We start from the raw sequence: 19,650 nt of genomic DNA on the forward strand, positions 1-19,650 counted from the left end.
CAATGCACATCCAAAACCCAGCAGGCCAGTATTCAAATCTCAAAGCTCCTAAACCATGAAGCAAACTCACTATCAGAAGGACGGCATTACAAAGATGGTGTTTAACCATTTGTGAAGAATCTGCCCCCCACTCTGCCTTTCCCCGCAACCCCAACACAATCCCCCCCAATGCTCCCAACCACCCCCACCTTCCAAACTCTCTCTCCACCATGATTAAATCACCTTCCACCAGTCCCCACCTTTAACTTTGCCCATTACAATTCCACATAAGCTTGGTAGCGACACAGAGCCAAATCATATTATTCTCTCCCTCGTCCCCCAAATCTCCTGTTTCTTACATTGCAGAATACAATGATACCTTCCCTACAGTCCCCCAAATCTTAAATAATTCCAGCATTTACTCAAATGTCCAAAGCCCAAAGTCTCGTCTGAGACAAGGCTACAGTCCGATCTGCCCCTGAGTTTCTGAATTATAAAGCAAATTAACTAATTCCAAGGCACAATGATTGTACAGGCAATGGGTAAGCATTCCCAGCCAGTAGAAAAAAAAAATACCAGAAAGAAAAACAAAACACAGATGGGACTCACAGGATACATGAACATCCAAAACCCAGCAGGCCAGTCATTCAATCTGACAGCTCCAAAATCATCCTTTTTGAATCCCTGTCCCACATCCATGGCACAGGGCTGTGAGGGCTGGGCTCCCAAGGCCTTGGGCAGATCTGCACCTGTGGCTTTGCAGCATTCAGCACCCACAGCTGCCTCTCATGGACAGGGCTGTTTTGAATGCCTGTAGCTTTTCCACACTGAGGGTGCAAGATGTTGGTGGGTCTATGAATCTGGGGTTTGGAGAATGGAGCCTCCCTGTGAGGGGGCTTCAACCCTACATGGCCCTTCTTTGCTGCCCTAGCAGAGGTTTTCCATGAGCCTCTTGGAAAGGCTACTGCCTGGACACCCAGGCTTTTCTGTACATCCTCTGGAGTCCAGACAAGAGGCTCCAAAGCCTCTAGTCTCTTGCTCTCTTCACCTGCTGCCTTAACACTATGTGGAAGCCATCAAGGCTTGGAGCCACATCCGAAGTAGTGACCCAAGCTGTACCTGTGCATCATTCAGCCATGGCTGGAGCTGGGGCTGCAGGGATGCAGGCAGCAGTGTCCTGAGGATGCACACAGCAGCAGGGCCATGGAGCTGGCCCAGGAAACCATTCTTCTCTGCTAGGCCCCAGGGCCTGTGAGAGCAAGGGCTACTGCAAAGGTCTCTGAAATGCCTTCAAGGACTTTTACCCTTTGTCTTGGATACTTGCACTAAGCTCCTTTTTATGCAAATACTCTAAGCCTTATTGAATTTTCCCCCTGAAAATCAGCTTTTCTTTTTGACCACTTGACTAGGCTGCAAATTTTCCAAACTTTTGAGCTCCGCTTCTCATTTAAGTAGAAGTTCCAACTTGAGGTCATTTCTTAGCTCATACATAACACCACAGGCTGTTCGACGCAGACAGGACACCTCTTGAGGTATGCTGCTTAGATGTTCATTCCACAAGATACATCCTAAATCATCACCCCCAAGTTCATAGTTTCACAGATCTCCAGGGCAAGGTCACTGTGCAGCCTCTGTTGGGCAAATCAAATGTAGCTTTGGCTCCTATTCACAGGAAATTCCTGATTTTCATCCAAGAACTTTTAAGTCTGGCCTTCACTGTCCATCCTTCTGTCAGCCTTCTGATCACAAGTATTTAACAATTCTCTACAGTGGTCCAAGCTTTTCCTCATCTTGCTGTCTTTTAAGCTTTCCCAACTCTCCTGACCTCTGTCTTTTACCCACTACTGAACCTGCTTCTACATTATCAGCTCTCTGTGTCACAGCCTGGCAATGTGGTAAAAGAAGAAAAGTCCATTTTCAGGGAGAAAATTCACACAGGCTTCAGATATTTGCATGAAAAGAAGCTGAGTGCTGCTTGCCAAGACAATGGGGAAAAGGCCTTGAAGGCATTTCATAGGGAAAAGGCCTTGAAGGAATTTCATAGCTTCACTTCACAGTACTAACCTTCTGTATGACCAAAAAGAAAAGAGGTTTCATTGGCTCACAGTTCTGCAGGCTGCAAAGGAAGCATAGTGGTTTCTGCTTCTGGGAGGACTCAGGTGCCTCCCAATCATACTAGAAGACCAAGGGGCAAGGAGATGTTTCATACAACAGGAGAAGGAGCAAGACAGAGAGAGGAAAGAGGTGCCACATCATGTTACACAAGCAGATCTCATGAGAACTCACTATCACGAGGTCAGCATCATGAAGATGATGCTTAACCATTGGTGAAGGCTTCCACCCTGCAAAACTACCTCCCACTGTTTCCAGGCAGAAGCATGCTGCAGAGGCAGAGCCTCTTCGGGAACCTCTGCGAGGGCAGTGCAGAAGGAAAATACGGGCTTGGAGGACTAACACAGGGAGCCACCACCCTCCAGACCACAGGTGCACCCTTGCAGAGGTGACTGTTGCTCTTTGAGCCAGCTTGGCCTTGCCTGGCATGCACAGGCCCCAGGTAGCAACATGCTGCTCCGAGTGAGCTTGTCCTGCCTTGACACAAATTCTAAGTCTGGCCAGGGCCACAGAAGGCCGAGTCCCCTAGATGCTAATCCTGGCTGCTTTCTGCACTTGAACATGAAGTCCTCCTCAAGACGGCCTGTGGTCTGCCTCTTGGCAACCAAGAAGCCCGCAGTGCCATATGACGCCTGAGGCACGGATTGCAGCCCCAAAGGCAGCGCACACCCTGCTCCTGAGCCTGCTGCTCGTTTCCTCTCTCTGGCTCCATTTGTAGCACTGTTGTTGCACTGAGGCTTGTGCATGCCGGGCAAGGCCAAGCTGGCTCAAAGAGCAACCAGTCACCTCTACAAGGGTGCGCCAGGAGCTGGTGCACCAGCCACCAACCTCACTTGCTGCCACACATGGCACATTAGTACTTCTACCCTAAAGGTAGGGCCACAAGGCCATCTGCTTTTCCTAAGGCCTCTGCTCCATCACCATCAGGAGACAGCCACTCAGGCTGTTGGAACCTGGCCATCCCAGCTTCCTTCAGTGGGTGAAGCTGGTGGCTGGTCCAACTGCTCCAGGCGCACCCTTGTAGAGGTGGCTGGTTCCGCTTTGAGTCAGCTTGGCCTTGCCTGGCATGCACAGGCCCCAGGTACTAACACGCTGCTCCGAGTGAGCTTGTCCTGCCTTGACACAAATTCTAAGTCTGGCCAGAGCCACAGAAGGCCGAGTCCCCTGAGTGGTAATCCCGGGTGCTTTCTGCACTTCAACATAAAGTCTTCCTCAAGATGGCCTGTGGTCTGCCTCTTGGCAACCAAGAGCCCGCAGTGCTATACAACTCGAGGCATGGACTGGAGCCCCAAAGGCAGCGCACACCCTGCTCCTAACTCTGCCACTCGTTTCCTCTCTGTGGCTCCATTTGTAGCACTGTTGTTGCACTGAGGCTTGTGCATGCCAGGCAAGGCCAAGCTGGCTCAAAGAGCAACCAGTCACTTCTGCAAGGGTGCGCCAGGAACCGGTGTACCAGCCACCAACCTCACTTGCTACCAGACATGGCACATCAGTACTTCTACCCTAAAGGTAGGGCCACAGGGCCATCTGCTTTTCCTAAGGCCTCTGCTCCATCAAACATCAGGAGACAGCCACTCAGGCTGTTGGAACCTGGCCATCCCAGCTTCCTTCAGTGGCTGAAGTTGGTGGCTGGTCCACCTGCTCCTGGCACACCTTTGCAGAGGTGGCTGGTTGCTCTTTGAGCCAGCTTGGCCCTGCCTGGCATGCATAGGCCCCAGCTACTGACACACTGCTCCAAGTGAGCTTGACCTGCATTGGCACAAATTCTGAGTCTCGCCAGGGTCACAGAAGGCCAAGTCCCCTGGATCGTTATCCAGGCTGCTTTCTGCACTTGAACATAAAGTCCTCCTCAAAATGGCCTGTTGTCTGCCTCTTGGCAACCAAGAAGCCTGCAGTGCCATACGAGTTCTGAGGCATGGACTGGAGCCCGAAAGGCAGAGCACACCCTGCTCCTGACCCTGCTGCTCGTTTCCTCTCTGTGGCTCCGTTTGTAGCACAGTTGTTGCACTGAGGCTTCTGCATGCCGGGCAAGGCCAAGCTGGCTCAAAGAGCAACCAGCTACCTCTGCAAGGGTGTGCCAAGAGCAGGTGCACCACTCACCCACTAGCGGCCGGACATGGTGTATCAGTTCTTCTACCCTAAAGGTGGGCCACAGTGCCATCTGCTTTTCCTAAGGCTTCTGCTCCATCAGCAATTACGTGGCAGCCAAGGCAGGACAAGCTCACTCGGAGCAGCGTGTTAGTACCTGGGGCCTGTGCATGCCAGGGAGGCCAAGCTGACTCAAAGAGCAACCAGCCACCTCTGCAAGGTCTGGCCAGGGCTACAGAAGGCCCCCCTGGATGGTAATCCTGGCTGCTTTCTGTACTTGAACATAAAGTCTTCCTCAAGACGGCCTGTGGTCTGCCTCCAGGCAAGCAAGAAGCCCGCAGTGCTGTAAGACTCGAGGCATGGACTGGAGCCCCAAAGGCAGCACACACCCTGCTCCTGAGCCTGCTGCTCGTTTCCTCTCTATGGCTCCATTTGTAGCACTGTTGTTGCACTGAGGCTTGTGCATGCCGGGCAAGGCCAAGCTGGCTCAAAGAGCAACCAGTCACTTCTGCAAGGGTGCGCCAGGAGCCGGTGCACCAGCCACCAACCTCACTTGCTACCGGACATGGCACATCAGTACTTCTACCCTAAAGGTAGGGCCACAGTGCCATCTGCTTTTCCTAAGGCCTCTGCTCCATCAGCCATCAGGAGGCAGCCACTCAGGCTGTTGGAACCTGGCCATCCCAGCTTCCTTGAGTAGCTGAGGTTGCTGGATGGTCCAACTGCTCCTGGCACACCCTTGCAGAGGTGGCTGGTTGCTCTTTGAGCCAGCTTGGCCTTGCCTGGCATGCATAGGCCCCAGCTACTGACACGCTGCTCCGAGTGAGCTTGTCCTGCCTTGGCACAAATTCTGAGTGTGGCCAGGGCCACAGAAGGCCGAGTCCCTTGGATGGTAATCCTGGCTGCTTTCTGCACTTGAACACGAAGTCCTCCTCAAGATGGCCTGTGGTCTGCCTCTTGGCAACCAAGAAGCCTGAAGTGCCATACAACCCGAGGCATGGACTGGAGCCCCAAAGGCAGCGCACACCCTGCTCCTAAGTCTGTCGCTCGTTTCCTCTCTGTGGCTCCATTTGTAGCACAGTTGTTGCACTGAGACTTGTGCATGCCGGGCAAGGCCAAGCTGGCTCAAACAACAACCAGCCACCTCTGCAAGTGTGTGCCAGAAGCAGCCAGACCAGCCACCAACCTCACTCGCTGCGGGACATGGTACATTGGTTCTTCTACCCTAAAGGTAGGGCCAAGAGGCAGACCACAGGCCGTCTTGAGGAGAACTTTATGTTCAAGTGCAGAAAGCAGCCAGGATTGCCACCCAGGGGACTCAGCCTTCTGTGGTCTGCACTGCCATACAAGCTCTGAGACATGGATTGGTGACATCTGCTTTATAGAAAAATTAACCTAAGATCTATTAAAGAGTTAAATGTGCCATCTGATTTTACTCAGGCCTCTGCTCCATCAGCCCTCAGGTGGCAGCCACTCAGGCTGTGGGAACCTGGCCATCCCTGCTTCCTTCAGTGGGTGAGGCTGGTGGCTGGTCCAACTGGTCCAGGCGCACCCTTGCAGAGGTGGCTGGTTGCTCTTTGAGCCAGCTTGGCCTTCCCTGGCATGCACAGGCCCCAGGTACTAACACGCTGCTCCGAGTGAGCTTCTCCTGCCTTGACACAAATCCTAAGTCTCGCCAGGGCCACAGAAGGCCAAGTCCCCTGCGTGGTAATCATGGCTGCTTTCTGCACTTGAACATAAAGTCTTCCTCAAGACAGCCTGTGGTCTGCCTCTTGGCAACCAAGAAGCCCACAGTGCCATATGACCCGAGGCATGGACTGGAGCCCCAAAGGCAGCACACACCCTGCTCCTGAGCCTACTGCTCGTTTCCTCTCTGTGGCTCCATTTGTAGCACAGTTGTTGCACTGAGGCTTGTGCATGCCGGGGAAGGCCAAGCTGGCTCAAAGAGCAACCAGCCACCTCTGCAAGGGTGTGCCAGGAGCAGTTGTACCACTCACCCACTAGCGGCCGGACATGGTACATCAGTTCTTCTACCCTAAAGGTGGGCCGCAGTGCCATCTGCTTTTCCTAAGGCCTCTGCTCCATCAGCAATTAGGTGGCAGCCAAGGCAGGACAAGCTCACTCGGAGCAGCGTGTTACTACCTGGGGCCTGCGCATGCCAGGGAGGCCAAGCTGGCTCAAAGAGCAACCAGCCACCTCTGCAAGGTCTGGCCAGGGCTACAGAAGGCCGAGTCCCCTGGATGGTAATCCTGGCTGCTTTCTGCACTTGAACATAAAATCCTCCTCCAGAAGGCCTGTGGTCCACCTCTAGGCAACCAAGAAGCCCGCAGTGCTATATGACCCAAGGCATGGACTGGAGCCCCAAAGGCAGCACACACCCTGCTCCTGAGCCTGCTGCTCCTTTCCTCTCTGTGGCTCCATTTGTAGCACAGTTGTTGCACTGAGGCTTGTGCATGCCGGGCAAGGCCAAGCTGGCTCAAAGAGCAACCAGCCATCTCTGCAAGGGTGTGCCAGGAGCAGGTGCACCAGTCACCAACTAGTGGCCAGACATGGTACATCAGTTCTTTTACCCTGAAGGTGGGCCACAGTGCCATCTGCTTTTCCTAAGGCCTCTGCTCCATCAGCAATTAGGTGGCAGCCAAGGCAGGACAGGCTCACTCAGAGCAGCGTGTTAGTATCTGGGGCCTGTGCATGCAAGGGAGGTGAAGCTGGCTCAAAGAGCAACCAGCCACCTCTGCAAGGTCTGGCCGGGGCCACAGAAGGCTGAGTCCCCTGGATGGTAATCCTGGCTGCTTTCTGCACTTGAACATAAAGTCCTCCTCAAGATGGCCTGTTTTCTGCCTCTAGGCAACCAAGAGGCCCGCAGTGCTATACGACTCGAGGCTTGGACTGGAGCCCCAAAGGCAGTGCACAGCCTGCTCCTGAGCCTGCTGCTTGTTTCCTCTCTGTGGCTCCATATGTAGCAGAGAGTTTGCAGTGAGGCTTGTGCATGCTGGGCAAGGCCAAGCTGGCTCAAAGAGCAACCAGTCACCTCTGCGAGGGTGTGCCAGGAGCCGCTGCACCAGCCACCAACCTCACTTTCTGCCGCACATGGCACATCAGTATTTCTACCCTAAAGGTAGAGCCACAGGGCCATCTGCTTTTCCTAAGGCCTCTGCTCCATCAGCCATCAGGAGGCAGCCACTCACGCTGTTGGAACCTGGCCGTCCCAGCTTCCTTGAGTAGCTGAGGTTGCTGGCTGGTCCACCTGCTTCTGCCACACCCTTGCAGAGGTGGCTGGTTGCTCTCTGAGCCTGCTTGGCCTTGTCTGGCATGCATAGGTCCCAGCTACTGACACGCTGCTAGTGAGCTTGTCCTTCCTTGGCACAAATTCTGAGTGTGGCCAGGGCCACAGAAGGCCGAGTCCCCTGGATGGTAATCCTGGCTGCTTTCTGCACTTGAACATGAAGTCCTCCTCGAGACGGCCTGTTGTGTGCCTCTTGGTAACCAAGAAGCCCGCAGTATCATACGATCCCTGAGGCATGGACTGGAGCCCCAAAGGCAGCACACACCCTGCTGCTGAGCCTGCTGCTCATTCCTTCTCTGTGGCTCCATTTGTAGCAGAGTAGTTGCACTGAGGCTTGTGCATGCTGGGCAAGGCCAAGCTGGCTCAAACAGCAACCAGCCACGTCTGCAAGGGTGTGCCAGGAGCAGCCAGACCAGCCACCAACCTCACTCGCTGCCAGACATGGTACATCAGTTCTTCTACCCTAAAGGTAGGGCCAAGCGGCAGACCACAGGCCGTCTTGAGGAGGACTTTATGTCCAAGTGCAGAAAGCAGCCAGGATTGCCACCCAGGGGACTCAGCCTTCTGTGCTCCGCAGTGACATACAAGCTCTGAGGCATGGACTGGTGCCATCTGCTTTATAAAAAAATTAACTTAAGATCCATTAAAGAGTTAAATGTGCCATCTGATTTTCCTCAGGCCTCTGCTCCATCAGCCCCCAGGTGGCAGCCACTCAGGCTGTTGTAACCTGGCCATCCCTGCTTCCTTCAGTGGGTGAGGTTGGTGGCTGGTCCAATTGGTCCAGGCGTACCCTTGCAGAGGTGGCTGGTTGCTCTTTGAGCCAGCTTGGCCTTGCCTGGCATGCACAGGCCCCAGGTACTAACACGCTGCTCCGAGTGAGCTTCTCCTGCCTTGACACAAATTCTAAGTCTGGACAGGGCCACAGAAGGCCAAGTCCCCTGGGTGGTAATCCTGGCTGTTTTCTGCACTTGAACATAAAGTCCTCCTCAAGATGGCCTGTGGTCTGCCTCTTGGCAACCAAGAAGCTTGCAGTGCCATACCATCCCTGAGGCACGGACTGGAGCCCCAAAGGCAGTGCACACCCTGGTCTCGAGCCTGCTGCTCATTTCCTCTATGTGGCTCCATTTATAGCACAGTTATTCACTGATGCTTGTGCATGCCGGGCAAGGCCAAGCTGGCTCAAAGAGAAACCAGCCACATCTGTAAGGGTCCACTTGGAGCAGATGGACCAGCCACCAACCTCACCCACTCAAGGAAGTAGGGAATGTGTGTTTGTACCATGCATTTCACTACATTTCCCCTGAGGTTGGTGGCCTACATTTTCTTCTAGGTTTTTTGCTTTTAGGTCTTACATTTAACTTTTTTATCCTTCTTAATTTTTGTATAAAGTGTAAGGAAGTTGCCCAGTTTCAGTTTGCTGCATATGGCTAGTCAGTTTTCCTAACACCATTTATTAAATAGGCAATCCTTTCCCCAGTGCTTACCTTTGTCAGTTTTGTCAAAGATCTGGTGGTTTTACACGTGTGGTGTCATTTCTGTGGCCTCTGTTCTATTCCATTGGTCTATATACCTGGTTTGGTACCAGTACCATGCTGTTTCCATTACTGTGGCCTTGTAGAATAGTTTGAAGTCAGGTACTGTGATGCCTCCAGCTTTGTTCTTTTTGCTTAGGATTGTCTTGGCTATGTAGACTCTTTTTTGGTTCCATATGAAATGTAAAGTAGTTTTTCTAATTTTGTGAAGAAAGTCAATGGTAGCTTGATGGGGATAGCACTGAATCTATAAATCACTTTGGGTGGTATGGCACTCAGGCACAGAAATGTCCTTGTGTTAGGCAATACCATTCAGGACATAGGCATGGGCAGAGACTTCATCACTACAACACCATAAGCAATGGCAACAAAAGCCAAAATTGACAAATGGGATCTAATTAAGCTAAAGATTGTCTGCAGAGCAAAAGAAACTATCATCAGAGTGAACAGGCAACCCACAGAATGGGAGAAAATTTTTGCAATCTATCCATCTGACAAAGGGCTAATATGCAGAATCTACAAAGAACTTAAACAAATTTACAAGAAAAAAAACAACCCCATCAAAAAATGGGCAAAACATACGAACAGACACTTCCCAAAGAAAACATTTATGCAGCTAAAGAACATGTGAAGCAAACCACATCATCACTGGTCATTAGAGAAATGGAAATCAAAACCACAATGAGATACAATCTCACGCCACTTAGAATGGCCAACATTAAAAGATAAGGAAACAACAGATGTTGGAGAGGACGTGGAGAAATAGGAACGCTTTTACACTCTTGGTGGGAGTATAAATTAGTTCATCCATTGTGGAAGACAGTGTGACAATTCCTCAAGGATCTACAACTAGAAATACATTTAACCCAGCAATCCCATTACTGGGTATATACTGAAAAAATAATAAATCATTCTAATATAAAGACACATGCACACGTATGTTTACTGCGGCACAGTTCACAACAGCAAACACTTGGAACCAACCCAAATGCCCATCAATGATAGACTGGATAATGTGGCATATATACACTATGGAATGCTATGCACCCATAAAAAAGGATGAGTTCATGTCCTTTGCAGGGACATGGATGAAGCTGGAAATCATCATTCTCAGCAAACTAACACAAGAACAGAAAACCAAACACCTCATGTTCTCACCCACAGGTGGGAACTGAACAATGACGACACATGGACACAGGAAGGGGAACATAACACACCGAGAACTGCTGTTGGGTGGGGGAGGAGGGAGGGATAGCATTAGGAGATATACCTAATGTTAAATGACGAGTTAATGGGTGCAGCACACCAACATGGCACATGTATACATATGTAACAAACCCGCACGTTGTGCACATGTACCCTAAAACTTAAAGTATAAGAATAAAATTTTAAAATTAAAAAAAAGTTCTAAAAAATTTCCAACTGGATTTTTTTTTGTTTGTTTTTTGTGGTTTTTTTTGGTTTGTTTTTGTTTTTTGTTTCTTTTTTTTTTTTTTTTGGTTTTTTTTTTTTTTTTTTTTTTTTGCAGCCACAGGAGTTTTAGCCAATTCAGATGCCTTGCTCCCCACAATTTGGAACATTCCTTTCGATTTGACCAAGTCAGGAAGAGATGGGAGAAAAGTGAAACAACAATAAAACCCCAAACATAAACAAAAAGAGTTAAGCAAAACAAACAAATGCACAATTCATATGATTAACTGAGTGTTCTAATGGTAAGGAGGAATTAAAAGCAGCTGGTGGGTAATCTTAAATTTTAGTCATTAAGGAAAAATTTTAAGACAAAACTCTAATTCAGCTACTTACCTGGAAATAAGGCTCAGACTGGGTGATCATTCTCTGCCATCTTAGAAGCTGGAAAAACTTACACTCACCTTCCCTGTCAGAAGCAAGCTGAAACTCAGGAAAGGAGGTGCCTGCTCTCCTTTGTCATGGAAGCAGGAAAACTTGCCTTCCTTGTTGGAAATGAGCAAAACTTCAAAAAAGGAGTTGTACAGCAAAATCAACCTTACATCTCAACCAAATTTTGGGAGATCAGGGACTCTCTGCAGGGGAGAAGCTCCACAACCTCAGCAAATTATCCTATTGGTTTGGGCAATAAAAATAGCCCAGGTTGGTATCAAGCAATAATGAGAATTATCAAAGGTCAGGACCACCTTTGTAATGTCCTTCTCTTTTTTTATCTTCATTGGTATAGTCTGTTTTGTCAGAAACTGGGAGTGCAACACCTTTTTTCTGTTTTCCATTTGCTTGAAATATTTTTCTCCATTCCTTTATTTTGAGCCTATGTATGGCACTGCACGTGAGATGGGTTGAAGACGGCATACTCCAGTGGGTCTTGGTTCTTTACCCAGCTTGCCCCGTGTCTTTCAATGGGAGCATTTAGCCCATTTACACTTAAGGTTAGTAATGGTATGTGTGGATTTTATCCTGTCGTCATGCTGTCAGCTGTTTATTTTGCAGACTTACATATGTGGTTGGTTTTTAGCATCATTGGACTGTGTACTTCAGTGTGTTTTTGTAGTGGCAGGTGATGATCTTTTCTTTCCATATTTAGTGCTTCCTTCAGGAGCTCTCGTAAGGTAGATCTGGTGATACCAAATTCCCTCAGCATTTGCTTGTCTGAAAAGGATCTTATTTCTCCTTCACTTATGCTTAATTTTGCTGGACCTGAAATTTCTTTTCTTTAATGGCAGTTGATGTGGGTTGGGGTGTGTGCTGCACTCCCGTGTGCTCTCAGGGCAAGTAAAGCAAAACCCACCCGTGTAAACACACACAGCAAAGTGATTTAGGAAGTTTCCAAATAAAGGGCTGCCGTATGGAGAGACAATGTACAGGCTGGTGCGTGGCTCTAGGGACCATCTTGCTGCAGCTCTCCACTGATATGGTACAGTCCACTAACATGGAAGCTATGGTGTGGGCATCTAAGAGTGCCCCGTAAGCAGGTGTGGCCAGGCTGGGGCCATGGGAGAGGCGAGCAGACTAAGGAGTGCTGAGATCAGACCAGCCCCATCTCAAGTGCAAGATTGCCCAGCCTCCAGATATCAGGTCTCAGAGGAGAACTCTCTCAAAAGCGAACCCCCAGCACAGCACAGCTGCTCTACACAAATGTGGCTAGACTTTTTTTAACCAAGTCTCCTTTTTTTAAAAAGGGAACTCTCGGACCTGATCTCTGCTGGGCAATCTTGCACATGAGATGTGGCTGGTATGACCTCAGCATTCCTAAAGTGCTGGCATAAAGTGTCTCATAAGGGCAAGTGGACCCTAGAGAGAGAGCCATCCCTGACCTCTGGGCTCCACATCACCTGACTTGCTGCTCCACCACTTTGCTTGTTTCCTAGGTGCTCCATCCCAGAGACATGTGTGTTAGCAATCACTTAGTGTAATCAGCCCAGGATGGAGGGTCTGTGCTGTGGGCCCAAGCCAGGGTTCCCTGTCTGGTGATGAGTAGTGGAGGGTGTGTGGTACCCGTGGGAGATGGACTGGCTTGTTCTTTGCGTCAACTGCAGCTTATTGGAGGTGTTGATAGGGCAGTTAGGGTCTTTGCTCCCTTGCATCTTCTGAGGGTACCAAGGGCAGTTCCACTGCAAAGGCACTGGCAGAAAGGATTTCATTTGCTCCTGGAAGCTCTATCCCAGGAACTGCAGAGTTGCTACTGGCTTGATAGCTCCAGTGGTGGGCTGGCTAGAGACCCAGGCCAGGAGGACCTGCCCATCAAGTAGAGAGTCCAGCCACTTTTCTGTAGGGCTGCTGTGGTATGCTGGGGGTCCCCTCCAGTCCCTAATTGCCTTGTATTTTCCAGGGAAGATGACAGCCTGGCCCTTCCTCTGGAAGCTCTGTACCACTGAGGTACGAACCTGTTGCCAATCTGAACACACCTGTAAGATGTGGCTGGAGGCAAGTTGAGAAGTCTTACCTAGTCAGGACGAACAAGAACAGGGACTTGCTTCAAAAATAAAGAGTCTGGCCACGTTTTTACAGAGCAGCTGTGCTGTGCTGGGGGTTCACTTCAGCCCCTGGTCCGCCTCAGACACTCTGAAGCCCTAAGGCTGAAATGCCTGGGTCACCCAAACAGCAAAGATGACAATCTGGTCCTCCCCCTGGGAGCTCTGACTCAGGGAGGCCTGAGACCTCTGTCGGCCAGAGAACAGCAGTCAAGGTAGCCAGAGACCCTGGTTCAAAGACTTCACCCGCTGACCAGAAATGTGGTCAGGGACTGATGTAAACAAGAGTCTGGCCACATTTTTGTAGCGTGGCTGCGCTCTGCTGAGGTACCTCTTCCACCCCTTGTCAGCTTGGGCTCTCCAAAGCCCGCAGGCCAGAATGGCTAGTCACCGAAAGAGCAAAGGTGGGGGCCTGCCCCTCTCCGGGAGCTCTGTCCCAGGAACATTTCACATTTCCATTGGCCAAGGAATGCTGGTGGGGGTAGCTGGAGGCCCCACTTGGGAGGTCCTGTCCAGTGAGGTGGAACAGGATCAGGGGCCTGCTTACAGAAGCAGTCTGGCCATGATTTGGTAAAGCAGCTATGCTGTGCTGTGGGATCTCTTCTGTGCCTCGTCGGTTTGTACTCTCCAAAGCCTGCAGGCTGGAATGACTAAGTTGCCTGAACGGGAAAGATGGCTGCCTGCCCCATCTTTTCTCTCAGAGTTTTATCTTGTTTCATGGAGCTTAATTTTTAGCCTGTTGATTTTACTGTCTACATTAGACTTGTTGAGAAAGAATCTGTTCTCTTTTAGGTGAGATAAATGAGAATTCATTGTCTTCTGTAAATAAACCTGTTCATGTCTTGTTCTCTGGAAAGAAGTCTCTTTCAGATATCTGACTTTGGTCACAATCATGTAGAGCAGTAGCCAGTCTACAATGACGTAATTGAATTTCCATTTCCAGTGTTTCCTCGTTGTGTCTTACATTGTCCAGTACAGAACTGAGCATTTTATTCTCAGTGGTCAACATGCTAAGCTGTCCACTGTACTGAAATACTGTGCTTCCTCAATTTTTTTTAAGGTGTGCACTTTTATCCAACTCTCCTCAAGTCAGAGTACAGGTAAGCCCTGACTGCCTCCAGCCACTCTCAGGGAGACCAAAAGCCTTCATACACCCCAAGTTGGGGTACAAAAGGGGGACCACGAAGGCAGATCATTCAAAATAAAACAAAATTAAAAAGTATTAAGGCAAAGATTCAAAAAATTTTGCATTATGTAATTTGCACAAAAGCAATGCTATCACCACCCCTGTGTGAAATAGGGAGAGGACTGGGCCATTCTCCTTAGAGAGAAGTAGTGTGGCTTTTAGCAGGGCAAGGGGCTTCCTGAAACAATGCGTCTCACAGTATTTGGAATGACTATTGAAAAGAAGAACAATGTACAATCAAAGTCCTCGGCCACATTGTAGAACTTTGGAGGAAGCTCCCTCCAACCGACTGCTGTCACCTTCACCATTCCGGTTTTTAAATCCTGAGTCAAGCCAATAAAAAACAAAACAAAAAATGAAACAAGAAATCAAATAAAGCCATGCCAATCTCATGTTGTTTTCTGAGAAGTTTGGTTTTGTCAAGAAAGGGTGTAACGCAACTAAGTCAGAGTCCACCTAGAAGCATTTGCGGTGGACAATGGAGGGGCCTGACTCATCATACTCCTGCTTGCTGATCCACATCTGCTGGAAGGTGGACAGCGAGGCCAGGATGGAGCCACCGACCCACACGGAGTACTTGCGCTTGGGAGGAGCAATGATCTGGATCTTCATCATGCTAGGCGCCAGGGCAGCGATCTCCTTCTGCATTCTGTGGGCCATGCCAGGGTACATGGTGGTGCCGCCAGACAGCACTGTGTTGGTGTACAGGTCTTTGTGGATGTCCACATCAGACTTCATGATGGAGTTGAAGGTAGTTTCATGGATGCCACAGGATTCCATGCCCAGGAAGCAAGGCTGGAAGAGCGCCTCGGGGCAGCGGAACCGCTCGTTGCCGATGGTGATGACCTGGCCATCGGGCAGCTCGTAGCTCTTCTCTAGGGAGGAGCTGGAGGCCGCCGTGGCCATCTCCTGCTCGAAGTCCAGGGCAACATAGCACAGCTTCTCTTTGATGTCACGCACGATTTCCCGCTCGGCCATGGTGGTGAAACTATAGCCACGCTCGGTGACGATCCTCATGAGGTAGTCAGTCAGTTCCCGCCCAGCCAGGTCTAGGCGCAGGGTGGCATGGGGGAGGGCATTCCCCTCATAGATGGGCACAGTGTGGGTGACCCCGTCACCAGAGTCCATCACGATGCCAGTAGTACGGCCAGAGGTGTACAGGGACAGCACGGCCTGGATGGCCACGTACATGGCTGGGGTGTTGAAGGTCTCAAACATGATCTGGGTCATCTTCTCGCGGTTGGCCTTGGGGTTCAGGGGGGCCTCAGTCAGCAGGATGGGGTGCTCCTCGGGAGCCACACGCAGCTCGTTGTAGAAGGTGTGGTGCCAGATCTTCTCCATGTCATCCCAGTTGGTGATGATGCCATGCTCCATGGGGTACTTCAGGGTCAGGATGCCTCTCTTGCTCTGGGCCTCCTTGCCCACATAGGACTCCTTCTGATGCATGCCCCCCATCATGCCCTGGTGCCTGGGGTGCCCCACGATGGAAGGGAAGACAGCCCGGGGGGCATCGTCGCCCGCAAAGCCGGCCTTGCACATGCCAGAGCCGTTGTCAATGACGAGCACGGCGGTATCATCATCCATGGTGAGCTCATTCAATTGTAGAGCCTTTAAAAGATTATCATTCTGTTTTTTCACACTTTCAATTTCCTCCAAGTATTTCTTTTCTCTTAGCTGGCTCTGATGTTTCATTGTGTCTAGCTCCAGTCTTAGCATGGCAATTTCTTCCTGCAACGCACTATTTTCATGCAAGAAGTCTTTTTCTTTCTTACAACTAAGAGAAAGCTAAGTAAACAAAGAGAACTTTTAGTTAGCACTCAACAGATTGACATATCATGATTTCTTCTGAAATTAAAAAATAACATGTATTTGTATAATGAAAGAATCCCCATAGTGGATATTTAACTGGAAAAAAATTGGACAAAACTTCAAACCTAATAAGAGTGTAAATTCCTCTAGTGATTTATTTTTCATCGTCTTCAAATAAATATTTAAACTTTTAGGAATCTGCTCCTAAATTCCTAAAAGTTTAAATGTTTATTTAAAGACGATGAAAAATAAATCACTAGAGGATTTTGAAGAATCTCAGAATTAAAAAAGCCTTTTTCTGAGTTACAAAAAACCCAGAGGCATAAAATATAAGATTAATAATTTGACTATATTTTTAAGATTAGGTTTACACTGATATCTAATCTATCAACCACACCATCCTAAGAGCCTTAGCTATGCATATATTTAGACAGAAGCAATTTCTCAAAGTTCTTTAAGTTTCTTTTACTGAAGAACGTTTTACCGATATTCTACATTTCTAATATTTCTATACTCAGTTATAAGAATTACATTTATTTATAACTGTCAAATCTAAGCACTGTACCCTTCTACACTGTACACATCTGTATCTAGGCATTGCACTTCTACATACAATACTGAACTCATTTAAGATCGCGATTCTTAAAAGGAGAGGTCAAAAAATATACACAGATGCAGGATTTTCCCCAGGTCTGCTGATGCTACTTCTAGTGATCCTCCACAAAACCACAGTTACTTCTGTGGTGTCAATATATAAACACAAAAGAAACCTTTTGTTTCAAAATATGAATGGTAAATAAGATACAACTTATAGAGATTTTCTTAGAAATCATGAGATTATTTTGCCATTGCGGTAACTTTTATTTCCTCTTTATAATGTTTGAAACAGTAGTAATGGTGAAATAGGGGAAATATACTGAACTATTTCTCCAGAAACAAAATACTTATCAAAAAATGATCACTAAATGTGTATCATGGCATGTCATTGTTTTCAAACCTCTTTACATTGAAATGAGAAATTACTTGGAGCAAACTTCCTCTCTGCAAAAGTAAGGATAATGACATCCACAATGTGGCCTCTGACCCAGCTATACATTTCCTACTTTCTTATCAGTGAAAATAATCAATTGACTTCTCCATTAACGTTTTTTAAAAAACTAATGTCCAAAAACAAGAAAATCTGTTTTCAGTAGCAAAACTTATTTCTGATGTGGAAAGATAATCAATTCTTATGAAAAATATCAAATACTTCTCCTTTGGATTGAGGCCATTGTGCAGGTCACTACTCAACTGTTGCAGGCAAATGGAGGTGAATTAAGAACATGGCTTTATCCTATATGTACATATATAAATATATGACAAAGGATATACAGAATATATACACACATATATATGACTTAAAAATCCTTTATATTTCCAAAATACAGTTCTTTAAAATATATGCACATATAAAAACATTTGAAAATAACTAAAGAAAATACCTCAGAATTCATTTTTTCAGCCACTTCTATCTGCTTTTCTTCATGAATCAGAATCTCATCGTGTAATATTCCAGTGTTCTGTTCTTCACAAAATTGCTTCTGAGTATCATTTTGTTCATCACTAGAAGAAATTTTAATTTTCATGAAATACTGGAGGTGTCCCTAAAATGATTTACAGGGCAAGATGGCGCCATCAGATGTCATTCACACAATGTATATCTGCACATTATTCCAAGACAAGGCAAAGGGGTCTCACATCTGTTAACCAGGTGTCCCCAACCATGCTGGCACCAGGGACTGGTTTTGTGGAACATAATTTTTCCAGGAACCTGAGGTGGGGGATGGTTCCAGGATGATTCAAGTATATTACATTCATTGTGCACTTTATTTCTATTATTATTAATATATAATGAAATAATTATATCTCACCAAAATGTAGAATCAGTGGGAGCCCTGAGCTTGTTTTCCTGCAACTAGATGGTCCCATTTGGGGGTGACGGAAGATGGTGACAGATCAGAAAGGCATTCGATTCTCATAAGGAGTGAACAACCTATATCCCCCTGCATGAGCAACTTACAACAGGGTTCAGGTCACACTCAGGACAATCTAATGCCACCGCTGATCTGACAGGAGGAGGAGCTCGGGCGGTAATGCGAGCGACACAGAGTGACTGTAAATAGATGAAGCTTCACTTGCTCACCTGCCTCTAACCTCCTGCTGTGTGGCCCAGGTCCTAACAGGCCAGGGACTGCTACTGGTCTGTGTCCTATATCCCATACTTTTTATGTTTATTTTTTGGAAACACTTTCCACTTATATTCTTGATTCCTATGTATTTTATAAACAACTTAGAAATTCCTTTTAGAACAAGACAGGGTCTAATATTATGTTTTTAACATAGGACTTTGAAATAATTTTATCTGTGTATGGGAGAGAGATGTGAAATAAACTCATCGTTAAGCACTTTCCATTTTACTTTTATTTCATGCATATTAAGAATAAAACTGGGGAGTCCTAGGCAGAGCAATTGGGTAAGAGAAATAAAGGGCATCCAAATTGGAAAAGAGGAAGTCAAACTATCTCTTCACCAATGATATTATCCTATACCTAGAAAACCCTAAAGACTCCTACAAAACACTCCAAGATTTGATACATAAATTCAGTAAACTCTCAGAGGTTACAAAATAAATGAATACCAATCAGTAGCACCACTATACACCAACTACAACCAAGCTGAGAGTTCATATCAACAATCCAATCCCTTTTACAGTGGCTGCAAAAAAGTGTGAAATACCTACGAATATACTTAATGAAAAAAGTGAGTGATCTATATAAAGATAACTGGAAAACACCACCAAAGAAAATAACAGATGACACAAACAAATGAAAATACATCCTATGTTCATGGACTGAAAGAACTGATATAGTGAAAATGACCATAGTGCCCAAAGCAGTCTACACATTCGATACAATTCCTACCAAAGTACCAATGTCATTCTTCACAGAATTATTTTAAAATGCTGACATTCATATAGAACCACAAAAGAGCCTGAACAGCAACAGACATACCAAGCAAAAGGAACAAATATGTTGGCGTCACATTACTTGACTTCAAATTATACTCTAAGGCCACAGTAACAGGAACAGCGTGGTACTGGTATAAAAACAGATACATAGATCAACGGAACAGAACAGACAACTCAGAAATAAAGCCACTACAACCAAGTGATCTCTGAGCAAGGATACAAAAACATACACTGGAGAAAGTACAGGTTATTCAATAAATGGTGCTGGGAAAAAAAGATAGCCACATGTTGAAGAATGAAACTGGATCTCTATCTCTCACCATATACAAAAATTAATTCAAGATGGATTAAAGGCCTAAACCTAAGACCTGAAAACATTGGCCTAGGCAAAGGATTTATGAGGAAGACCCTAAAAGCAAATCCAACAAAAATGAAAATAAATAAATAAGACCTAATTAAACCAAAAAGCTTCAGCACAGCAAAAGAAATAATCATCAGAGTAAAACAACAACCTATACAATGGGAAAATTTTGAAAATTATGACGCTAACAAAGGACTAATATCTACAACCTACAAGAAACTCAAACAAATCAACAGGAAAAACGCAAATAATTCCACTGGAAAGTGGCCAAATTACATGAATAGACATTTCTCAAAAGAAGATGTACAAACGGTAAACAAGCATATAAAAACACGCTAAATATCTCTAA

At 47.2% G+C, this 19,650-nt stretch overlaps 1 protein-coding gene and 1 pseudogene across 1 annotated transcript in view; both read right to left on the minus strand.

Annotated features, from left to right (window-relative positions):
• Positions 1-19,650, minus strand: part of LOC109025815 (fatty acyl-CoA reductase 2-like) — a 306,120-nt pseudogene that overhangs the window by 38,216 nt on the left and 248,254 nt on the right.
• Positions 10,486-19,650, minus strand: part of LOC101139634 (POTE ankyrin domain family member E) — a 56,483-nt gene continuing 47,318 nt past the window's right edge. Inside the window, exons 16-17 of the mRNA XM_055380709.2 lie at positions 17,415-17,535; positions 10,486-15,909 (exon numbers count right to left, since the gene is read on the minus strand). Coding sequence (XP_055236684.1) covers positions 14,581-15,909; positions 17,415-17,535 — 1,450 coding nt within the window. The 3' untranslated portion in view covers positions 10,486-14,580. The remainder of the gene's footprint in view (positions 15,910-17,414; positions 17,536-19,650) is intronic.

The sequence above is a fragment of the Gorilla gorilla genome, chromosome 11, assembly GCF_029281585.2.
Source record: "Gorilla gorilla gorilla isolate KB3781 chromosome 11, NHGRI_mGorGor1-v2.1_pri, whole genome shotgun sequence".
NCBI classification, from domain to species: Eukaryota; Metazoa; Chordata; class Mammalia; order Primates; family Hominidae; genus Gorilla; species Gorilla gorilla.